The sequence below is a fragment of the Cuculus canorus genome, chromosome Z (assembly GCF_017976375.1).
Source record: "Cuculus canorus isolate bCucCan1 chromosome Z, bCucCan1.pri, whole genome shotgun sequence".
Classification (NCBI taxonomy): domain Eukaryota; kingdom Metazoa; phylum Chordata; class Aves; order Cuculiformes; family Cuculidae; genus Cuculus; species Cuculus canorus.
In genome coordinates, this window is record NC_071441.1 from 52,170,340 (window position 1) to 52,184,111 (window position 13,772).

The following is a 13,772-nucleotide window of genomic DNA, read 5'->3' on the forward strand; positions in this document are numbered from 1 at the left end:
CTCATTGTGGAAGAGTGTCATTTTGGCCATATACAATTTTCACTTCATAAATCCATAATTGCTCCTACTTGCTTTCTTGTCATTCAGATGTCTAGAACAGTTTTTCAGGATTAGTTAGTTGCACTGATTAATCACCTTCCCAGAGATCGAGGTCAGGCTGATCAGCCTGTGGTTCCTCAGATCCTTCTTCCCAGTCTTCCTGAAGGCAGGGGTGATATTTGCTTTCTTCCAGTTCTCAAAAACCTCCCATAAACTACCACGACCCTCCAAAGAAAACCAAGACTTGTCTTGCAATAACATCACCAGCCCCCTCAGCACCCCGGGTGCATTGCATAAGAGTCATATTTGCACATGTTCAGTTCATTTACGCATTCCCTAGCCCAATCCTCCCCCACCCAATGTAAGTATTCCTTGTCCTGCACTTTCCCACTGGTCTTAGGAGTCTTGGGATTGCTGATGGCTAATCTGACCAGTAAAGACAAAGGCAAAGAAGGCAAATGGTGCCTTGGCCTTCTCTCTGTCTTTTAAGACAGAGTCTTTCCAGTTCCCATTCCTCAGCAGGCCCACATTTTCCGTAGTCATCCTTTTGCTGATGAGGTACCTGTAGAAACCGTTCTTGTGGCACTTCATGTCCCTTGCCACATTCGGCTCCATAAGGGCTTTAGCTTTCCTAAGCCCATCCCTCAAAGGTTAAACAGTGTCTTTATACTTCTTCCACCTCATCCAGCTGTGCTTCTGTCTCTTCTACGATGCTTTTAATGACAGAGTTAAATCAGGAGCTCCTTGTTTATCCATGTGTGCCCCCTGCAACATTGCTTTTTAAAACAGTCACTTAAATAAGAAAGAAACTGTTGTACAGTGGATGGTATCAGACTGAGTCTTAACTTATCTTTGGGAAAGGTGAGCCTGAAATCCTTAGCTCTTCATCCATTCTGAGATGTCTATGCAACAACCTGTGCTCCGTGGCTTGAGCACAGATTTGATAAGGCTCTACTGAAATGAAACACAGTAAAGGGTAGTAGCTCTTAAATTGCAGTACCTTCTTTCTTCCAGTTTTTCTGTCATTCCTGTATTTTTTCCTGTTGTCTGTCCAGTTAGAAGTGGCAGTGATCTGGGATCTCTTCTGAATGTGATGGCAATCTATTTTGGTTTTCTTGTTGTTGAACCCAGCAGTAACAAACACAGTCTTTCTTAAGTCCATGCATGCTTGTTTGAGCACCATTTCTGTATTCCTCTCAGGTTGCTTCTCCCTGTTCCCACCTCATTTATGCTACCTTTTTGTGGTTGAGTTTTGTCACAAGCTTCTTACTCATCTATGCAGTGCTCCTGAAACAATTGCTTTCTTGCCTCTGAGTGCTGGGACAGACCCTTTTGAAATCAGAGGAGGCAAGCCTTGAAAATCCACTACCTCTCCTGTACCACTCTTCTCTCTAAGACTGTATACTATGGCAGCCTTCCAAGCAGATTCCTGGACAAGACAAACACTGCTCTCCTGAAGTTCTGGCTTGTCAATACCACTATTTGCATTATTCCCCTCTTTTTGGGCTCCTGAACACCACCATCTTGCGGTCACTGCAGAGAGGTCTGTCCCCAGCTTTTACATCCCCAACCAGTTCTTCCTTGTTTGTAAGGATGAGGGCCAGCAGAGCAACTCTTCTCATCAGGTCATCACTCATCTCAGGCCGTTGTCATCGACATATTCCAGAAACCTCCTGGATTGCTCATGCTCGGCTGTCTTGTTTCTCCAACAGGTATGGCAGTGGCTCAAGTCCTCCATGAGGACCAGGGCCTGCATATCGAGGTTTCTTGCAGCTGTTGGAAGAAGACGTCATCTGCTTCAACTACTACTTCTTCCCAAATCAGCTGTTGGTAACAGACAGCCACCATGTGCCCATCCACTGGTCTGTCCCCCACTTAAGCCATAAGCTCTCCTGTTTCATCATCCATCCCAAGGCAGAGCTCCATGTGTCCCCACCACTCTTACACTGGAGGGGCTCACAGAAACTCCCCCTCCTCGTCTGTCATTCGCCAGTCTGTGTCCATCCAGCAGCACACCGGTTGTGTGAACTGTCACAACAGCTCTCCATGACCCAGCGAGTTGCAGCCATGCATGGCACACGGTTTCTCATGGCTATGCCCCATGCTGCATACAGGCACTTCAGAGAGGTGCCCATTTTCAGGGAAGGCTGTGAGAGCTTTCCTCGTATTGCTGGCTAACAGGCTTTTGTACATGGATGCATGTGGGATGGACCACCTCCAGCCGTGCTCTGTACTTAAGGTCTCAACATAGAAGATTTTTACCGTAGTTTCACAAATACATTTTCATATCTTTGTTACACTTTGGGTTTTCCCTGTCATTAATGTCTTAAATTATTTTTAGCATTTTCTTCCTTAGTTTTCACATCATAGTGACTCTTAAGTTTAGCATAAACATGGTTTGAGTTAGACTGAATTCAGATGTAAGAAAAGATGGAGTGGATGAATTTGCTTGCAGCAAAACAAAGCAGCCCTCAAATTTTTCTTTTCTAGGGTCCTAGTTATTCAAGCAGAAGTCAAAGTTTCCTTAAAGGAAGGTGCAACCATACACTGCTTGTACACTGAACAGGAAGCAAAGCAAAGCAAGGTTCTTTGAAACGACACAATCCTCTGGTGCACATGGACAGTATTTCAATTTGAGTCCCCTTGCAGTGTTTTCTGTACAGTGAATTTAATTCTTATCCTGTGTGGAAACTGGAGGACATACTTATCATATGAAAGAACAACTGTCAGCATTTGTCTTTCTCACATTCAAGAAGGCTAAATTAGTGTTCAGTGGTAAGAGATACGGGACAATTTCTATCATTGTCTTCCCAACACAACCATTCTGTTCAGTATCAGTTACCCAGGCAATATTAATCTCCCACAAATGTCTTCATTTAAGAAGCATGTAACATGTAGAAATCTGACATAAAATTGTATTATTTATTGCCCACTATATAGGATTTCTTGTTGAGTGCATTTCTTGTAATGTCTCGGATAGCTGCCTTACCAGCAACGAAAGTCCCTTTAGTACTACCTAGCCTGCAGCCAGGATCATCAGCTGCTAGCAGATCTCTGTGTGTGTGAGCACATCTTGCTTTCCTGCCTCACTGTCCCCAAACCGAAAAGCCAGGAAGATACACTGTTAGACTACATGCTCTTCCAGCAGGCTTGTGTGGACTCTGAGCAATGGTCTCTGCTTATAATGGAGGTCAAATATTCTGGAAAGATGTGAACGAAGAGCAAAGCGTTATACTTAAGTACTGCCCAGGTCCTGCATCAGGCAAGCATGTGGGAGCAGTCTCAGGGAGTTATGAGCCCATGCCAGTGCATAACTACACTTGCCATCCACTGCCTAAGGTCTAGCCAGGAGACACTCCAAAAATCAGCAACAGAAAGGTCATAAAACAGCAGCATGGGCTCAGTCTTTGCGTCTCCCCTGCCTCCCAGGTTTTCATAGAGTGCCTCTTCTCAGTTGCTTCAGTTAGAGCATAGTTGGCACTCCTAAACCAAAGCGAGTCCTACTAAACTACCTGAAGACTCCTATTTAGTAGCTTTGTTCTTTCCCACTTCCTAAAGCTACATTTCACACTCTTTACAGCTGACACGGAGAAGGTGTTGCCTCTGGTGTTTATTCAACAGTCCACAAGGCTCTCAGCACATATCATATTAGGGGATAAGCAAGGCTCTCAAGGCCATGGGAGGATACCAGATTACAGCCTGCCAGGCCCTGGCTATCTGCCAGAGCGACCACAAGGAAGCACTAAACTGCAGCATTACAAACATTCCCAGATGTACCTGCATTCAGGATGCCAATGTAGGTAAAAGCTGATGCAGGCCAGGAGCAAATGAAAAAGAACCCCAGTCTTGGATATCTGCTGCAAAAAGGCAAATTCTGACAACTGTAAAAACACAGGAAGTGAACCTTTCACACAAAACACAGAACACCTCTCATCACACTCCACAGCTAACCAGGAAAACCTAGTTCTGACTTCCCAGATGCCATCCTGATCCAGCTGAGATGACAAAGGAGCTTGGCCTTAAATGCCATCTCTCCAGACTTGCTGTGACAGCCATACATTGTGCCAAAACCTGCTAGCTTTCTCCTGTCCCACCCTCTACGTAGACTTCAGGAACCCAGACATGGCTCCAACAAGGGAGAGGCTTCAAGCTCTCCACTCAAACAGATCATCTACAAGCCACGCAACTATGCCAATCATCAAGAGAATGCCTTCTAACTCAAAACCAGGAACTCCATGTTATTAGACAAGGAGGCTTGTGGTCCTGACAAGTTGTTTCCAACCTGGTAGTTACCAGAAGACACAGGGTAGTGCAGCAAGGCCAAGGAATAAAGGAGAACTCTCCCACCACACTAACAATCTCTAACGAGTACTGTTCCATTTCTCCTTGACCTCAGTACTGACTCCTTGTCCCTTGCACACTTGCTAAGCTGAGATGCCTTGATGCAAGAGTTGCAACAGTTCATTTGCACAGGCTGTTCCTCACCTTGGCAAGTTTTCACAGTCCTGTGGCACTGCAACCCATGACAACTGTGAGTGCTGAGCCCAAAGCAGGCACTGTCAGGCTTAAGTGACAGCAGCTGTAACAGCTTTGCTGTAGGAAAAGGATGATGCTAAACCACACCCTGCAAAGGGAGAGATGATCAAGACCCATACACATAAGATAACCTTCTTTAAGGTTCCAGGACAACTCACCAATATCCCCCCCAGAGTTAGAAATGCTGAAACAGGATCGCAGCTCTACAGTCACATAAACTGTCTTTACAACCAAAACCGCCGTTTCCTGGAAAATGCCCTGCAAACACAACTTCCAGGTCTGCACGCAGAGGCAGGGAAATAAGAGGCACTTGATCTATGCCACAACTTTCACTCCTCTTGGCATTAGAGCGATACATGCATGCTACAGTATTTTTCTCAGAAATCTATAGCACAGGAAGAGGTCAAGTTATAAACCTTGTACACTATACAAACACAAAAGTCATTTCTGAACAGAAACTGATTCTTACCTCTCCCATTTTGTTCCCTTCCATTCTGACCACTCCTGGGACGCTCTCCAAGTAGCCTTCCAGTGTGTCATGTCCTAACTGCCTGAAGGGAATCCACTCGCCGGTCAGGGATTTGTATTCACCTTGAAGCTCTGGTAAAGGTATGCCATTTTTAAAGGGAAGAAGAACAGCTCGCAGTGTTTTTGCAATAAGTTCAGGGTCCTGCATCTTCACCTATAGCCCCTCTACCACAAAAGAAAAGAAAAGAAAAGGAAAAAAAAGGTATTTTTACATACACAGGCTAAAAATACTGTCTTTTACTACTCGACCTCTCTCCACAAACAAGTAAGGATTCAGTGGCTCAGTGGCTCTTCTTGGGATACCTTAAGACTTATAGGTCCATTTGCAGAGGCCTGGTCCTGCCAGACAAGCAGAGGGTGGTAGAAAACACATGGGGCATGACACTGTTGAAAAAAGCAGCTGAAGGAACACAGCAGTCCCCACGGATCACCACAGGCCCCGTGGCCAGGGGAGGGATGGGGCTGCCACACAATCAGCTCACATCACTGCCTGCAGTGACTAGACTTCCACCTGAAGAATGGCACGGATGCACCACCCCACCATGGTGCCCAGTGCTCGCTCTGCTCACACTCCTTAGTCATGCTGGGTGGCTCATGGCCACTCATCCTTCATGTGAACCCACATCCCTGCAACAATAACCACAGGGTGTGCACCAGCTTTGCCATGGAAAATGCATGCATCCAGGTCATGCCACATCTTACCCACAGGTGCATGACACCTTAACTCCAGAGATGTCTCTTCAGAGAGAAAACCCAACAGAAGAAACTTGCTCCCTGCAAGCCAGAGGCTGCACACGGCAGGAGTGCAACAGAGTCAATGCCAACACCACCCTGTCTCATTGCCAGGCGACTACACCGTCCAGAGGAACACATGCCCACCCCCGCAGCACCGGTAAAGGTGTGAGCAGTCTGCAGCTTCATCTCTGACAGCACCTTCCCCGCTGCCACAGCCTGACAGAGCACTGCCAGGACACTTCAGAAGACTTACCTGCCAGCAAATGCTCCCTCACAGAAAGACTGGGCAGCACAGGAGGCGGTTTCAAAGCAGACACCAGAGCTACCTGCAGCCCTCCCATCCCTCCTCAGCTCACAGGCATGTGCACACTCAGAGCTTCTCCAGGAACTAAGGAAACACTGGGCAGCTCCAGGAACAAAAGCTGCTGGACAGGCTCTGGGCTCCTCGGCAGGTGTCCTTCTTGCAGTCACTCACTGACTGCAGGGACAGCCTCCCCAGAGAAACCTCTCTGACATGATTGTGGACTGAAGATGGACAGAGCTCTCGCATGACCCAGGATCAACCCTGCTCTCAAAGCGTATGCTGTGTGCAGGGTAGAGTCCTAACACTGAGCACGCTCGTGCACGAAACACCTAATCTTCAACCCACAGCAACTCAGATGCAACACAAGCAGTGACTGGTTTGGGAGAACGCAATTTTACTCTTGTCAAGCCTCTCTAGCTCAAGACACAGCAGGAAAGTCCCTCACTTCCAAGCACAGGAAGGCCAGCAGCTGCTACTTATGTGCTTGCAGAGTGCTTCCCCCAAATGCAGCAGCACCAGGCAGCTCCCTACCACCGCAGTACCATCATGCAGGATGCCACACCAAGTTGGTCTGTTTCTCTATGTTTCCCCTCACATTTTAGGGGAAATCACCCCAGGCAACACATCAACTCCAAAAGGAAGAGAAACCCCAACCTTCAGCACTTTTCAGCCTGTGCATGGAGACCAACACCATCTCTACCTTCCTGCACCCAAGATCGGGTGGTGGGCAAAAAGGCATAGCGCTCAGCCCTGTTCTGCACTGTTCCTTGAATAGTTTTACTTCATGCACACTCAGCACTTTACTACTAGCCTTACTGTGTTTCTGTGTGTGTACACGGAGATTTACACAGTGGTACCCTCACACAGCTACACTCACACAGACAGCACTGCCCATACAGCGTTTACACACACACGCTTCCTTAACCCAGTAATTTCTGCCTTTGGTGGTCCAGTGTGTTTCACCAACTGATTCTGGAACAACCTCAACTACAACTACCTTCAAGACACACTTCAGGCCACAGCGCTTCTGTGCCCAGGAGGAGGAGCACATGTTGAACACAGTGACTGGGACGCCTTCAGGCAGTGATGGGTGGCAGCCACACCGGCCATTTGGATCATTGCCTCATGTTTTTGGAGGCTTAGTATCTGCTGAACAGAGCTTCAGAGGATGCATCTCAAAGAGTGAGAGGAAGAGGTGGTCACCTGCCCAGGAAGGACAAGAAGAAGGGTCTCTTTCAGATCCACCCAGTGTCACGGGGACATCCTGTGTTGGACAAACATGTAAGTCTCCACTAGGTATTAAGGTTTCATTCAGCTAAAAAAACAAACCCCCAAACACTGAGAAGTACATAAGAAATGCACTTTTGCCTGCAAGTGTGCTCCAAGTCACATAAGTACAAGAAACACAGAAACGTAAGAAAGAAGCATTTTTTGAACCTTCTTCCCTGCCCTCGCTTCTAAATAACATACCCAACTTCCGACTTTATTAATATGACTCTTGAATGTCCTCTTACCTGGGCCACCTGCACTTAACTTCCTGTTCAGGAAAAACTAACCCAATAACCATTACAACCAGGCAGAGTGATGAGGAAGAAAACTTATAGGTAAGCTGGGAAGGCAGTTTCAAATGTTGATTCAAAAAGAGGAAACTTCAATACAAAAAGAAGACGAGGAGAGGTGGGCAGGACGACATCGAGCCACTATCAGACAGCTCTGTAGCGCACCAAGTCAGATCAGAACAAGCAAACAACAGGATACCGTGAAATATATCTTCCAAAATGACATTATGAGAAGGGGTCGTGAGGACAACTCAGCTCAACGAGATAACAGAAACTGAGGTACAAAGGTTAAACTGAAAGCAGCCCTCAACTTACACCTGAATGTGGTTCCCCTTCCTACAGCTCCCAGCGACAAGGAAGACTTGCCGTGCAGGAACCGCTTGGTTGGAAAAGACCTTTGAGACCATCAGTCCCAGTCGCTCCTGCCCCCGAACCCCATCCTGAGCGCCTCGAACGCCCGCAGGCACCGGGACTCGCCGCCCTCCCGGGAGACCCAGAACCCTTTCGGTGCGGTGTTTCCTGACGCCTGGCCCGAGTCTCCCCGGCGCCGCTCCCTCCCGCCCCACCGCCGTCCACACTCGGAAACCAGCACAGCCCGGCCCTTCTCGCCGGGACTCCTGGGTCTCCCTCCGCGCTGCTTCCTTACCGATACCTCGGTCCTGGGGCTCTCCGACACCGTGACGCGCCGCGACAGCGCCGCCGCGGGACGGGACCCGCCGTCCTCTGAGAGGACGCGCAGCACACCGCCCCGCCCGCGGCCCCGCCCCCCACCTCACGCCCGCCCGCGGCCCCGCGCCCGCCCGACAAGGTACCCGCCTACCGTCTCGCGCCCAGCCGGGGCCCCGCCCACGGCCTGCGTCCCCTCGGCCCCATCCACCGCCCAGCGGCCCAGCCCACCTCCCTGCACCCCTCCCGCCCGGAGCCCCGCCCACCGCCTCACGGCCGCAGCGAAGCCCCGCCCACCGCTATCCGCTCGAGCCAGCCTGGGCTCCGCCAGCCACCGCTCCCCTCGCGCCCGGGGAGCGGCTCCGCCCGCCTCCTTTGGCCCCATTGGCGCCGCCCACCATCTGGGGCCCCGCCCACCGCTTCAAATACTCCCCCGGCCCCGCCCACCATGCAGGAAACACCTCCTCCCTGCCCTGGTGCGTCTCGTTTACGGCCCGCAGGGAGTGGCACGTGGCCCGCCGGGGGTGGGGAAGCTCTCCGCTGAGGGTGCGTCCGCCATGTTGTGGCCGTAGTGGGGGCTTGGGGCGCTACGGGAGAGCTGAGGAGGGGCTGTGCGCAGAGGTGTGTAGTGGTGGGACTAGGGGCAATGGCTATGAAGTGGAGAGGGGTGATGCCGTGAAAAAGGCCAGGTCAATTTGATTATTTAGCGGGTATTGCTTTAATAAATAACGATGCCGGACACAGAAAATCATTTTGCCTAATGTATGTGTCCGTTGACGCTGGTTACAGGACTTCTATACTGGTTAGATGTACATATTCATATAGATTCAGAGAAACACTAGTACATATTCTGGAAATATTGGTTAAACATACATAGAAAACATTATCATATCACCCACTCTGGAGTGTACATCACAGTTCCTTTGTGTCCTCAGAATCCTCTGATGCTCTGTGTCTTACCTCCACATTGTGTCCTTATCCTGAGCTCAGGTCTGTCCTTTGTTCCTGCTGGGGGACTGTCCTTGTTTCAACTAGTAAGTAAGCTAAACTGGTACATTCTTACTTCCTGCAAGCTGGCCAGGATTTGAGTCATCATTCTTACTGATTTATTCTTTCCTTCAGAGGCAGGTTTAGACTAGATGTAAGGAGGAATTTCTGTGAGGATGGTAAAGCACTGGCACAGATTGCCCAGGGAAGCTGTGGCTGTCCCATCCCTAGAAGTGTCCAAGGCCAGGTTGGATGGAGCCTTGGGCAGCCTGATCTAGTGGGAGGAGTGCCGATGGCCAGGGTATTGGAATTAAATGGGCTTTAAGGTCCCTTCCAACCCAAACTAGTCTATGATTCTAATCCTCCTTGGCACAGCTTCACAGCATTAATAGTGTCATAGAACTTTTTGGTTGTGAAGGAAGGAAAAAATCATTATGTTAAGGGAATGATTTAGCTTAAGCAATAATAAGAATAATAATTAAATGTTGGTCAACTTGCAGCTAGAAAGAATGTGATTGTAACAGGAGTTTAGCTTGTTGACTAGTTGAAACTGATACAATATGTGGAGTATTTGAAAGTGGATTATTTTGATTTAGACTAAAGTACAGTTTAGTTTCATCTAAGCAGTTGTGATTTTTGTAAGTTAGAGAATGTCCCTCTGATAGTAGGTTTTCCTTAAAATGATGTTTTTCAGAGACTGTCCTTTCTTTGAAAGTTATAACGTACTATGTGAGGAATGATTTGTGCTAAGCGGATGTCTCTTCTTCTGTAATTGTCTTGTTTTGGAATCCTTACTAATCTGAGAGGCAAGGTCAGGCATAGCTGGAGCCAGCTCCAAATTAGCATGAGTTTTGACTACTGCAAAGTTCCATAACATTAAAATCAGTCCTTGGAAAAGAATAGGATATGCATAAGATTTCTGGGAAAATGTATACATTTGCATGCGAGTGGGAAATACACCCTGTCCCTGGCTCTTGTCTCACTGCACAGGATCAATGGAGATCACTGCCTCGTGTTGTCCAGCCCTAATAAAAAATGCCTGCTTTCTAAAACTTCAAAATGCATCTTGGAGAGTTTATTTGCTTGCATTTTCAGTATCAGTATTGCATTCCAAACGTGGCTGGTAGTGCCACACAGAGAGGCAGAACACTGCCACAGCCATACGCCATCCAGTCTCATGAAATTGGCTCCATTGCCTGCTGCCAGCAATGGAGAGCCTCTTGCCATCCTGCCATCGGTGTTCCCTTTGCAGATGGCATCCACTTCTGAGAGCCAGATTGGAGACAACATCAGGTCAAGCTGCATGATAAGAGATCAATGCAAGGCTGCCAAAGCCAAGCCAAAGGCTGGCTCCACAGAAGGAGACTTGTAGGGACACGTGCTGTGGTGGAGATGGAGATGCTGGACCTCACGTAGGGTGTGCCCGCAAAGGGCTCCCGATGATGACTACCACAAAGATTTGGAGACAGCCTTCTGCTACAACCATGACAGCCTCCAGAGAGTGCTTTCTGTCAGCGTCCAATATTCTCTGACCAGGCTTTTCCAGATACTCCACACAGAGAGGATCCAGTGTTTAATACACAGTTTACTTATTTGAAGCTATATGAATTTACAAGGGTTTTTCATTTAGTAGGGTGATGCAGCAACCACAGTATAAATACACATTGCATTTTGCAGACTGTTGATTGCATTTCCAGTATACTGTGGGATCCCAATATAGTTGTGAATCTCATTACTAGCCTCTAGATGCTTATTGTTGCAACACTGTTGGTCACTAATTGCCAGGAAGGCGCACAGGGGTTGCAGCCAGCTCAAGCCTGCAGTGCTCTCTTTAGAGGTCCTTTGTTCATTGTTTTTGACATTTTTGAACTTCTTGTTGGGATGAAACACACACATGCTGGTCTGCTTGAGTTTATTGCCGTGGATTTTGGAATGTGAACTCAGTGTCCCATCTCTTCCTGCTTCACGTCATCACTCCTCCGTGCTTTTGCTGTAACTTCTCAAGGCCTTCAGTATCACTCCAGGCCTCTCTACATCATTGTGCTAGCACTGCAGATATCTCGTTTGACATAGACCAAGTGGTTCCAACTAGTCTTTTTACAAAGTTATGGTCACACTGCACGAAGATAAGGAGAAATAAAACAATTAACCATATCAACCTTACAAGTTTATCTGTTAGAGCTAAATCTGAGTTGCAGTCAGAGCAAGAAAAAATGACACAGAGAAAGCTTCACAGCCCCCAGCTTGAAGCCTTGCAAACAGTACAGAGATGAGCCATTATTGTTTTGTTAAGTGCTTCACGTAACTCATATAAAACACAAAACATACTTGCTAAATTACTGTGGTAAGGTGTAGAGCCAAGCTGAGAACTCATGCAGCTAAAGGGACCTGTTCAACAGGCACTGTGGTGGGGATCGTATTTCTTCCCTCTTTGCCTTCTGGATCTGGCAGAGCGAGCCATAGGTACATGGAACTGGACGGTACAGCCGTGGTGGAGTGGAGTTCTGGCATGACGACGTGTAGCTCAGCTCCTCGGGCTGGCCTCTGAGTTTGTGGTGTCTGCACTGCTCCAGCTCTCTGTCATAGCACGCAAAGCCCCATAGAACCATCGAATCATAGAATCACCAGGTTGGAAAGGACCCACTGGATCATTGAGTCCAACCATTCCTAACACTCCCTTAAACCATGTCCCTAAGCACTTCATCCACCCGTTCCTTAAACACCTCCAGGGAAGGCGACACGACCACAGGCGACACGACCACCTCCCTGGGCAGCCTCTGCCAGTGCCCAATGACTCTTTCCGTGAAGAGTTTTTTTCTGATATCCAGCCTGAACCTCCCCTGGCGGAGCATGAGGCCATTCCCCCTTGTCCTGTCCTCTGTCACCTGAGAGAAGAGGCCAGCTCCCTCCTCTCCACAACCTCCTTTCAGGTAGTTGTAGAGAGCAATAAGGTCTCCCCTCAGCCTTCTCTTCTCCAGGCTAAACAACCCCAGCTCTCTCAGCCACTCCTCATAAGACTTGTTCTCCAGTCCCCTCACCAGCTTCATTGCTCTTCTCTGGACACGCTGCAGTGCCTCAACATCCTTCTTGTGGTGAGGGGCCCAGAACTGAACACAGTACTCAAAGTGTGGTCTCACCAGTGCCGAGTACAGAGGGAGAATAACCTCCCTGGACCTGCTGGTCACACCGTTTCTGATACAAGCCAAGATGCCATTGGCCTTCTTGGCCACCTGGGCACACTGCTGGCTCATGTTCAGTCGGCTGTCAACCAACAGCCCCATGCTAAGAGAAATGATGGGGCTCTACAGAAAAGTGTAAAACAATGAGCTAAATACATATGAGAGTTACCTGCATTAAAAAATACATATATATATGTGTATATATATATTGATTGGAGTCACTCACTCACAGGATCACAGCATTAAGCAGGTCTAATGTACACAAGCTGTGTTATGTTAACAGTAAGTAATTACCCCTAAAACTAGTTACATTGGTCTGCTTAATGTCTGCATGTCTTTAAGTCAGAGACAAACAATTAAACTCTTTAACTTAGCTGATTTAGGCAGTCTGTCTGAAACAAAGGCGTTCTCTGGCTCTGTTTGGTATTGAAATGAGTTTGGCTTCTTTTGCAACAGTTGTGGTTAACCACTCCCATTATCATTCCCTAAGCATCAAGGACATGGAGCCTTTTCTTAACTCCTCAGATCATGCCTCTCCCAACCAGAGTGTATGGTGGGGTCAAAGAGGTCCTTGAACCAGTCACAGCCCTGTGACTGCATGGGGAACTGTGCGCGGATGCTAGTAACTCTCCTGAAAATTGCTGTCTTGGTGAACATGCTGGACAGCCAGGCCACTGCTGGGGACATACAGCTGCTTCTCTGTGAGTTGCACCAAGCAGTTCCTCCATGAGTCTGTCAGCTTTGTCCAGTCCTCATGCAGCATGGATGCTTACAACCATGTGTAGCTGCAGTGCTCTTGGAAAGCGTGAAGAAAGCCCCTTGGCCTCACTGAGCCTGGTAGTAGCCACAGTGGCAGCCATACCTCCAGAACCAGCCCAAAGTCTTTCCCGGACCGGTAGCCCTCAGGTTCCTAGGCACAAGGAGCTCCCCAGCCACCACCCATGAAGTCTCTGCAGCGTCATGGTCTCCCCAGCAGCTGTGGAGACACTCTTATGATGGAGTGTGTCCGGCATGTCTGTATGACCCGCTGGAGCCCTGGCAAAGCCAGTGCTCCTTACACTTCTGATGATAGAGACAAGCCGCAGCTGCTCTAGCTGCTCCTCCACTGACGCTGGAAGGAGACGAAGCCATGGGAAGGCCAAGGGGGGATAAAGCTGGTTGTTGTGCCAGAGGCTACAGCCAAACTTGTACTGCACCCAACAAGAGCAGGCAGAGCTCACTTGTAGTCTCCAGCTGCCC

The 13,772-nt window shown here is 48.5% G+C and overlaps 1 protein-coding gene across 7 annotated transcripts in view; it reads right to left on the minus strand.

The window, feature by feature from the left end:
- Positions 1-8,459, minus strand: part of TDRD7 (tudor domain containing 7) — a 46,352-nt gene extending 37,893 nt beyond the window's left edge. For 2 of the 7 annotated variants that reach the window (XR_008447802.1, XM_054054367.1), the window contains exons 1-2: positions 7,140-8,209; positions 5,045-5,268 (exon numbers count right to left, since the gene is read on the minus strand). Coding sequence is in view for 6 of the 7 variants with exons in the window: in XM_054054367.1 (XP_053910342.1) it covers positions 5,045-5,251 (207 nt within the window). In the remaining variant the exon portion in view is untranslated. Of the gene's footprint in view, positions 1-5,044; positions 5,269-7,139; positions 8,210-8,347 lie in introns of those variants that run through there. The other 5 variants (XM_054054369.1, XM_054054362.1, XM_054054363.1 and 2 more) reach the window with 4 other exon arrangements.
- Between the last annotated feature and the right edge of the window lie 5,313 nt (positions 8,460-13,772).